General features: G+C 40.7%; 1 protein-coding gene and 1 long non-coding RNA gene across 2 annotated transcripts in view; both read left to right on the top strand.

Moving 5' to 3' along the window:
* The window catches only part of LOC127906297 (uncharacterized), a 287,067-nt gene that overhangs the window by 57,497 nt on the left and 218,869 nt on the right, over positions 1-10,701 (top strand). The window lies entirely within an intron of this gene.
* Positions 3,482-4,837, top strand: LOC118391676 (caspase-1-like). The gene is made up of 3 exons (XM_052457834.1): positions 3,482-3,725; positions 4,208-4,498; positions 4,590-4,837. The coding sequence occupies exons 1-2, from the start codon at positions 3,719-3,721 to the stop codon at positions 4,474-4,476; spliced, it is 276 nt and encodes a 91-aa protein (XP_052313794.1). The 5' UTR covers positions 3,482-3,718; the 3' UTR covers positions 4,477-4,498; positions 4,590-4,837.

Raw genomic sequence — 10,701 nt, forward strand, 5'->3', positions numbered from 1 at the left:
GATTGCAAGTTAAGACCATGTTTACCAATTGTTCTTTCTCTTACGTATGGTCTTCACAAGAGAAGGTCATAGTTGTTTTATAGGGTATCTTTCATTTATTTGGCGTGGGCTAAGGCCAAAAAGTAGCCTGTGTGGAGTTAGGTTAATAAACCGTATTCTAAATTCATTGTCTGGACAATTGTCCCTTTATGATCTAGCCAGGTCATTACTGTAGCGACCCGCACAGACAGCTAGCTGTGTGTTATGTGTTAGGCTAGGAGGTGGTTGTGTTGTACTGACCAGTACCCGGTGTTCGCGGGGTCCGACCTGTCAATCAACCTGCTATCTGCCAATCACGGGAATGCCTGGAATGTTCTGATGCCGGGCGTCCTGGTGGTTGGCGGAGTGGCGTGGAGGGGGGTTGGGCAGGGGGGTGGAGCATTGGAAGTTAAGACCAGGTTCAGCCTTTGTTCTCTCTCTCTTACGTCTGGGTTTCACAAGAGAAGGTCACGATTGGCTTGTGGGTTATCTGTCATCTATTTGGCGTGTGCTACGGCCCAAACAGTAGCCTGTGTAAAGTTGGTGTAATAAACCGTCAATTCGTAAACTCAAGCCTCTGTCTGGACAATTGTTCATTTATGATCTAGTCAGGTCATTACATTACAATAGTTATTTTTCAAAGATCAAAAACAAATATAATCTTAGCAACTGTTTCAAGCAACAATCAAAATATCATTGTAAGCGTACAAAAAAATGTATATATTTTCTTTAGAAGTTACGTAGATCTAGGCTATGCTGAATGGGTGCAGATGGCGATGGCTTTCCTACTGCTGCCAAGAGTTGCACGCATCTGTGGGCGATGTCAGTGTCTCATGAACTGGAAAAGGGAGATGGTCTTGTATGGAGCGAGATAGCTGCCAAAAGGTTGAATGTCGGTATCGTTAGGATCGTAAAAAAATGTTTCGACTATGAATTAACATTTATACTTTCAATTCTTACATCTCCCTTTACTCGGTTACAGATATTTTTTATGGGCACACACATTTGTCAGTAATGTGGCATCTGCAAAGGACATTAATCGACCATAGCTAGTCAAAATTAGCTAGTCATTCAAGTAACTCCAGGCCAGACGTTAGAGTTGCTTTGCAGCTTCCGGTTTCATTTCCAAAATAAAAGTCTAGAGTTTGTTATATAACTGTATTTAATAATGACGTTATACCAGTAGATGGCGTAGTATAGGCATGGTCCTTCAGCAAATGACTTGTGTAAGAATGACAGACACAGAAGAGCTGTGTCTAGAATAACCACATGAGTTGCAATATAGAAAGTAAATATAATTTAGGCTAGGTCTATGCCACTATCTAAATAGGACATGCTGTTGTGTGTTATTTAATGGCCATATCATTTCAAAATTTATTTTTATAGCCATGTGGGGCTACTGTGATGATCACGTAACTGAATGAATCACACTTTTTCCAGTATTTGGGAGCACGGACTGTAGGCCTTATATTAGACATTTTGACTGTTGGATTAGTGAATTCCACTCTGTATGTAGGCTTGTTATAGCCATTTGCATTGCACAACCCCATCACGCAGAAGCTATATCCATATCAATAAATGAGACAAAACAAAATATTGATATAATATAAAAATATATGCCATTTAGCAGACGCTTTTATCCAAAGCGACTTACAGTCATGTGTGCATACATTCTACATATGGGTGGTCCCGGGAATCGAACCCACTACCCTGGCGTTACAAGCGCCATGCTCTACCAACTGAGCTACAGAAGGACCATATTGATGAAGTCGAGGCTATAACCTGTCCTGAGCGAAATAGTCAAGGGGTCCCAAATGGTCAAGACTATCTATAGCCTATTCTTATTGGCAGATCTGTTTTCCCTATCAGCCACTGCACGTGCTTTTTAAACTATTTTGTTCAACATTTCTTTAGAGACCTGTGAGCTAGGGCCTCTTTTTAAGGGGAGCCCTATAATAAGAACTGATAAAACATAGTTATAAAATTATCCCGCAAGACACCAGTACCAAAAATGATAGCCTAAATTGCAATGCCTACAAGTTGAAGGCCTATCTTTTATTTGGATAGGCCTAAAAACTTAAATAAGTACTGAATTATTAAAGTGATAGGCTAAAGAACTTTGGAGACTTTAGATAATTTTGAATACACACATGGATTTCAATAATCAAATGGATAAGACTGTTCTATTCTTTTTTTATTTAGTTACTTATTTATTTAGCATCACCTGAGGTTTAGTGGTGCTTTTCCAAAGGTGCATGGTGCTGTGGTGCTGCATGGAGATCACAAGCTCTTCAACTGGGTAGCAGTGTCGCGATGGAGGGAATAGCCTATACAGAGATTTCCTAAAACCACTGCAACCACTGTAAAATGTGGAAATAAGTTTATGCCAGATTTAGCCTACGTTTAACCTCTCCCTTGTTCATTCCAAAGTCCATATGTTCATGACCCGATTCATATAAATCATGTCAAATTATTTTAAATTCATATTAATCCCTCCTACAGAATATGCGTTGGCAGGATTTTGAATGATTAAATAAATATCAACATGTTCAATAAAAAAATAGTGTCAACGACTCCAGTAGTCATACATAATTCCTAGACTAACCAAACCTCTATTATTCTTGGTAGATACTCCTGGTTATCCTGGTTATGAACAGACAGAGCCCAGAGAATGGGATCATGCAATATTGAATTAGTCATATTCTGATAAGGTGCATGCATGCATGAGGATGTTCACTCACCCAGAGATATTCACATGCTTGCAACATAATATTTGTTCAAACCTAAAATGTTAGTCTGTAATCGTAACATGGTGTTTGTATGTTCACAGATGAAATTTCACGTTTACGTTTCATGTTTCACACATGGCTTTCATTATGATCCTAACAATTTACGTATGGATTTTTCTTACTATCGTTCAACCTTTTGGCAGGTATCTCGCTCCATAGTCTTGTCTCCGAGCTCGCCAGTTAATAGTCCTAAAAACCGGAAATGATTTACCTCTGGTTCGTTCGGCCATTCCTATGGGCAAAATTAATGGGGAAAGAATAGTGTTATGGAATAAACGCTTGAAAATAAGGTCTGAGGTTAACACATGCTATGAGATCTTATACGTTTTGTTCTATGAGATCATATCAGTCAGTTAACATGACCTTTATGAATTATTAAGCATTTTTGTATTACATAAATGCTTAAAAATTCACAAAATGTGACATTAGCTGACGAAGATTATCTCATAGTACAAAACGTATAAGATCTCCTAAACCTGTCTTCTACGTTTATCCCAAAACTCTACAAAAGCTCCATTAATTTTCAATAGACTTTGGCCAACAAGCCATGGCGGAGTATGACTACCTTAGTGCCTACAAAAAGACGCCATTACTATTGTTCGTTGCCAGCCGTGGGCCTATTGCCTACTTTCGGTTTCACATTCACCAGGTTTTTGCGCAAGTGCATGTGAGGAAAATCAGGAAGTATGTACGTCAAGCCTACTACTAGGGTGCGGTTCCGGTGGTTAGAAAAGTCTGTTTATTTTCTCAACTACACACATTAAAGTTAGGACAAACTGATCGTAGATCTGCAATAAACCCACGGTTTGCAACGAACAATAAGGTTGGAACTACAAATATTTTAGCAGGATAAACAAGTGTGAAGATCATCAAGAAAGTGACATCATACTTTTGTTCTACCCTTGGCAGCGATGGCAGGTAAAATACTGTCCAATAGTGTAGCCTATAAGTGTCACATTGCATATTCATAAAAGTTAAGTGTGATCTATTAATAGTGAAAAACAGTCAGACATGCCAGTAGACAGTATTGTGTCTGTCATGGTTGTCATGAGCACGTCTGTTATTCCTCCTAACTCATTTCAAGAAGGTCCCTCAACTACAATGTATAAAGACTATATGTGTTTACAAATATAGTCTATGTATTTATTTACCAGTTGAAAGTTATGGGAACTGAGCCCTAATAATAAGTGAAATGGTAACACAAAAACAGCCTATTAATTCACTGTTTCTTTGGTATTAATTAATATAAGCACCACTATGCACATTCACAATTGATATCATTAAAAGTACCCATTGATATAATTTCCTTGTTAATACCAAGTAAATGCATTGTAAACCGGTCTACCCTACAGTAAAGTACTATAGGCCTATCAACATTTCCAAAATTGTAATGTCAACAGCTCAGCAGCTGCATGGATTGAGGACCAAATTCATTGAAATGGTGTCAAAGACCGTTCTAGATCAACTGATGGATGACCTCTTAGAAGACATGGTGCTGAACGATGGAGAAATCGAGGAGATAAAGGAGAACAACATGCTGAGGGCGGATAAGGCTCGCCAACTTATTGATAGTGTGCGCAGGAAAGGCAACACAGCCAGTGAGAAGTTTCTCATACGACTCCAGGAAAGAGACAAAAATGTCTACAGTGAGCTTAACCCCCGGGTGTAGCCAATATGGATGAGAGAAAAAGGTTAGTCTGACATTTGACCCCTTCACCGGGGGAGAAACCAGATAAATGTTGGCTACAATATACTTATTTTGACTAATTTTTATCTCCACAGTGTCTGACTCTTGACCCTCTCTTGAAAGACCTGGAGGTGCCACCCAGAGAGCCTCTTACATTCCTTTTGACCAAGGCTTCATAATTAAATGTCTTAATGTACGGTATTTTTTAAACAAATGAAATATCTATATTTTTCACAAGAATGTTTAATATAGAATAAATATATATACAAACTAAATATATATATTTTTACAATGTTTTTCTACTGAATTTTTAAAATCTAATAAATACTTTTATTTCTGGTTACATTTTTTAAGTCATTCTTGCCTTATATCCTAGCATCAAATCTTAGATGAATCGGCTAGGTGAGCCTCAAACATAACTGATTACAGCGAATGCCACACTAAAAAAGCGCTTCCCTTACATGCTTCTTGCAGTGGAAAAACAAAATACATACCTTTATACCTCAGATTCTCCTGGCTAGTGGATTTGATTAGATAGCATCATCAGTGTGTGCAGTGAAGTGGGTTGAGGCTGATCCCCTCAAAGACCTGCTGGGTACAGTATAGCGACTCTGTACCGGCTGATTTCCCACCAAGGCCTTCTGTGTATTTGTTGACCTAATTATTCAGTGCAGACAACATCCCTCTAGAGGAAATGTTCCCCTGTGTTCCTAGCCAGATGGAATGTCATGTAATCTCTTTAAAAATGTTCAAAGTATTGGTTATTTACTTTGCAAAAGTATTTTTGTGACAAAATAACCAAGTAATAGTTTGCGAGTGCAATATCTTCTTATCTCGGAACTGTTCACCATTTTTTTCTACATACCTACAAAGTAATCCCTTGATGTGTAAGTACATGTTACCTTTGTTCCAAATTGGATGATTATGGAATGCATGTAGCATAACTGCACTGTAAAATATGACCAACGCAAATGATTTATTTGTATTAATCACCAATTATTATTTAGCTTTATGCATTAACATGTTTCATGTGAATTTAATTGAACTTGTTCTGAATTATCTTCATCGCAAATGTGATTACCTGTTCAATTTGAAGGGGAACCCTTTTTATCATTGAATCAGATAATAGAAGCCCCCGTGTTCCACATAATATACTAACAGTGTACATTCATAGTGATTAATGTGAACATCATAGAGTCAGTTCACAGCTGCAAGTATTGACTCAGCAGGCCGTAGTGACAAATGTTCACTCCCAAAGTTGACACCATAGAAATAGTATCCCTCTATGGTTGACACACAGTGGCTTGAACGCTGCTCTTCATTTCCTTATCCAATTAAAACACCATTTAAAATTGCACCACTTGTGAGCATCAACAGACAAGGGAAGTCATTACTCAGTCAGCCTATTATCTTCACTAGCATATAAATGAAGGCAATCTTCTTGTCTAGGGCCTACTACTATCATTAGCCTACTCGGCATCCTAAAGGCCACATTTACTAAGTGCTTATTTCAGTTGAGGATAACAGACCAAACACAAAGCTAAAGCATGTCTTAATTTACAATTACAAGACTTAAAAATCTATTATGCATTTTCTACTTAATATGCGTTATTCCCTCTGATGCAAACCTCGCACCTAGTGCAAATACTTCATAGCCTACATCTGGCCATATGTCTGTAGTCAGTGACAACAACAGCATCCCCATAATCTTTTCAGTGTATTTTTTTCTCCCAACCATGTACCAGGGTACCACCTCCCTTATGAGTACAGTGCATTCAGAACATTTTCAGACACCTTCACTTTTTGTTGCGTTACAGCCTTATTCTAAAATGGATTGAATTGTTCTTTCCCCTCATCAATCTACACACAATACCCCATAATGACAAAGCAAAACCAGGTGGAGACATTTTTGTAAATTTATAAGTTAAACATGGAAATATCACATTTACTTACACACAGTTGAAGTTGAAAGTTTACATACACATTAGCCAAATAAATTTAAACTCTTTTTTTCACAATTCTTGACATTTAATCCCAGTAGAAATTCCCTGTTTTAGGTTCACCACTTTATTTTAAGAATGTGAAATGTCAGAATAATAGTAGAGAGAATGATTTTTCTCAGCTCTAACTTCTTTCATCACATTCCAAGTGGGTCAGAAGTTTACATACACTCAATTAGTATTTGGTAGCATTACCTTTAAATTGTTTAACTTGGGTCAAACGTTTCGGGTAGCCCTCCACAAGCTTCCCACAATACGTTGGGTGAATTTTGGCCCAATCCTCCTGACAGAGCTGGTGTAACTGAGTCAGGTTTGTAGGCCTCCTTGCTCGCGCACACTTTCAGTTCTGCCCACACATTTTCTATGGGATTGAGGTCAGGGCTTTGTGATGGCCACTACAATACCTTGATTTTGTTGTCCTTAAGCCATTTTGCCACAACTTTGGAAGTATGCTTGGGGTCATTGTCCATTTGGAAGTCCCATTTGCGACCAAGCTTTAACTTCCTGACTGATGTCTTGAGATGTTGCTTCAATATATCCACATAAATGTCCTGCCTCATGATGCCATCCATCTATTTTGGTGAAGTGCACCAGTCCCTCCTGCAGCAAAGCACCACCACAACATGATGCTGCCCCCCCCTGTGCTTCACGGTTGGGATGGTGTTCTTCGGCTTGCAAGCCTCCCCCTTTTTCCTCCAAACATAACAATGGTCATTATGGCCAAACAGTTCTATTTTTGTTTCATCAGACCAAAGGACATTTCTCCAAAAAGTAGGATCTTTATCCCCATGTGCAGCTGTAAACTGTAGTCTGGCTTTTTTATGGGGGTTTTAGAGTAGTAGCTTCTTCCTTGCTGAGCAGCCTTTCAGGTTATGTTGATATAGGACTCGTTTTTACTGTGTATATAGATACTTTTGTACTCATTTCACCCGGCACAGTCAACTTAGAGTATGTTAACTTCTGACCCACTGGAATTGTGATAAATTAAATAATCTGTAATCAATTGTTGGAAAAATTAATTTGTGTCATGCACAAAGTAGATGTCCTAACCGACTTGCCAAAACTATAGTTGGTTATTAACAAGAAATTTGTGGAGTGGTTGAAAAACAAGTTTTAATGACTCCAACCTAAGTGTATGTAAACTTCCGACTTCAAATGTAAGTATTCAGACCCTTTACTCAGTACTTTATTGAAGCAGCTTTGGAAGCGTTTACAGCCTCAAGTCTACTTGGTTCCTCCCATTCTTCTCTGCAGATCCTCTCAAGCTCTGTCAGGTTGGATGGGGAGCGTCGTTGCACAGCTATTTTCAGATCTCTCCAGCGATGTTCGTTCAGGTTCAAGTTCTGGCTCTGGCTGGGCCACTCAAGGACATTCAGAGACTTGTCCCAAATCAAATACAATTTTATTAGTCACATGCGCCGAATAACCAACAATGCATTTATTTAAAATACAGATAAGAATAATAGATAAAAGTAGCAAGTAATTAAAGAGCAATGGTGAAATAACAATAGCGAGACTATATACAGGAGGGTACCGATACAGAGTCAATGTGCGGGAAACCGGTTATTTGAGGTAGTATGTACATGTAGGTAGAGTTATTAAAGTGACTATGTATAGATGACAACAGAGTAGTAGAAGTGGTGTAAAGAGAGGGTGAGGGGGTGAGGGGGGGCACTGCAAATAGTCTGGGTAGCCATTTGACTAGATGATCACGAGTCTTAAGGGTAGACGATGATTAGAAGCCTCTAGGACCTAAACTTGGCACTCCGGTACCATTTGCCATGCGGTAGCAGAGAGAACAGTTTATGACTAGGCTGGCTGGAGACAATTTTTAGGGCCTTCCTCTGACACCACCTGGTATAGAGGTCCTGGATGACAGGAAGCTTACTCTCTGTAACGCCTTGCGGTTAGAGGCCAAGCAGTTTCCAAACCAGTCAGGATGCTCTCGATGGTGCAGCTGTAGAATCTGAATCTGAGGACCCATGCCAAATCTTTTCAGTATCCTGAGGGGGAATAGGTTTTGTTGTGCCCTCCTTCATGATTGTCTTGGTGTGCTTGGACCATGTTAGTTTGTTGGTGATGTGGACACCAAGGAACTTGAAGCTCTCAACTTGCTACACTGCAGCCCCATCGATGAGAATGGGGGCGTGCTCAGTCCTCTTTTTCCTGTAGTCCACAATCATCTCCTTTGTCTTGATCACGTTGAGGGAGAGGTTGTTGTCCTGGCACCACATAGCCAATAGGGAGGAGGTCAGAGACCTGGCCATCTCGTTGATGTCGGTGATCAGGCCTACCCCACTGTGGTGTCATCTGCAAATTTAATGATGGTGTTGGAACACTGAGCTATATTCAATGAATAGCATTATCACATAGGTGTTCCTTTTGTCCAGGGGGGAAAGGGCAGTGTGGAGTGCAATACAGATTGCATCGTCTTTGGATCTGTTGGGGCGGTATGCAAATTGTTGTGGGTCTAGGATTTCTGGGATGATGGTTTTGATGTGAGCCATGACCAGCCTTTCAAGGCACTTCATGGCTACAGACGTGAGTGCTACGGGTCGGTAGTCGTTTAGGTAGGTTACCTTAGTGTTATTGTTCCTGCGGCCTTCTGAATATCGACCTGTTTAAAAGGTCTTACTCACATCGACTGCGGAGAGCAGTCTTCAGGAACAGCTGGTGCTCTCATGCATGCTTCAGTGTTATTTGCCTCAAAGCGAGCATAGAAGTAGCTTAGCTCATCTGATAGGTTTGTGTCACTGGGCAGCTCTCGGCTGTGCTTCTCCTTGTTGTCTGTAATGGTTTGCAAGCCCTGCCACATCCGACGAGCGTCAGAGCCGGTGCAGAACGATTCGATCTTAAACCTTATATTGACGCTTTGCCTGTGCGAGAGTTTGTCGAGTGGGATAGCGGGATTTCTTATAAGCTTCCGGGTTTGAGTCCTACTCCTTGAAAGCGGCAGCTCTAGCCTTTAGCTCCATGGCTTCTGGTTGGGGTATGTACTGGAGGTTGACCGATTAATCGGCGTGGTTGATTAATTACGGCCGATTTAAAGTTTTCATAACAATTGGTAATCGTCATCAACTTTTTTATTGATCTAGTCACGGGTGCTTCCTGCTTTAATTTGAACTTGTAAGCAGGAATCAGGAGGATAGAATTATGGTCAGATTTGCCAAATGGAGGGTGAGAGGGAGCTTTGTATGCATCTCTGTTTGCGTCTCTGGAGTATAGGTGGTCCAGAGTTCTTTTTCCTCTGGTTGCACATTTAACATGCTGATAGAAATTTGGTAAAAAGGATTTAAGTTTCCATGCATTAAAGTCACCGGCTACTAGGAGCGTCACCTCTGGGTGAGCGTTTTCCCAAAGCCACTCCTGCATCGGTTGTTGTCCTGTTGGAAGGTGAACCTTCACACCTAGTCTGAGGTCCTGGAGCAGGTTTTCATCAAGGACCTCACTGTACTTTACTCCGTCCATCTTTCCCTCGATCCTGACTAGTTACCCAGTCCCTGCCGCTGAAAAACATCCCCGCAGCACGATGCTGCCACAACCATGCTTCACCGTAGGGATTGGTGCCAGGTTTCCTCCAGACGTGACGCTTGGCATTCAGGCCAAAGTGTTCAATCTTGGTTTCATCAGACCAGAGAATCTTGTTTCTCATGGTCTGAGAGTCCTTTAGTTGCCTTTTGGCAAACTCCAAGTAGGTTGTCATGCCTTTTATTGAGGAGTAGCTTCCATCTGGCCACTCTACCATAAAGGCCTTATTTGTAGAGTGCTGCAGATATGGTTGTCATTCTGGAAGGTTCTCCCATCTCCACAGAGGAACTCTGAAGCTCAGTCAGAGTGACCATCGGGTTCTTGGTCACCTCCCTGACCAAGGCCCTAATCCATCTACTGCTCGGTTTGGCCGGGCGGCCAGCTCTAGAAAGAGTCTTTGTGATTCAAACTTCTTCTAGGCCACTGTGTTGTTGGGGACCTTCAATGCTGCAGACATTTTTCGGTACCCTTCCCCAGATCTGTGCCTCGACACAATCCTGTCTCGGAGCTCTACAGACAATTCCTTTGACCTCATGGCTCGACATGCACTCAATTTGCTCTGACATGCACTGTCAACTGTGGGACCTTATATGTGCATTTCCAAATCATGTACAAATCAATTGAACCTCCCACAGGTGGACTCCAATTAAGTTGTAGAAACATCTCAAGAATGATCAAT

Source organism: Oncorhynchus keta, chromosome 12, assembly GCF_023373465.1.
Source record: "Oncorhynchus keta strain PuntledgeMale-10-30-2019 chromosome 12, Oket_V2, whole genome shotgun sequence".
Classification (NCBI taxonomy): domain Eukaryota; kingdom Metazoa; phylum Chordata; class Actinopteri; order Salmoniformes; family Salmonidae; genus Oncorhynchus; species Oncorhynchus keta.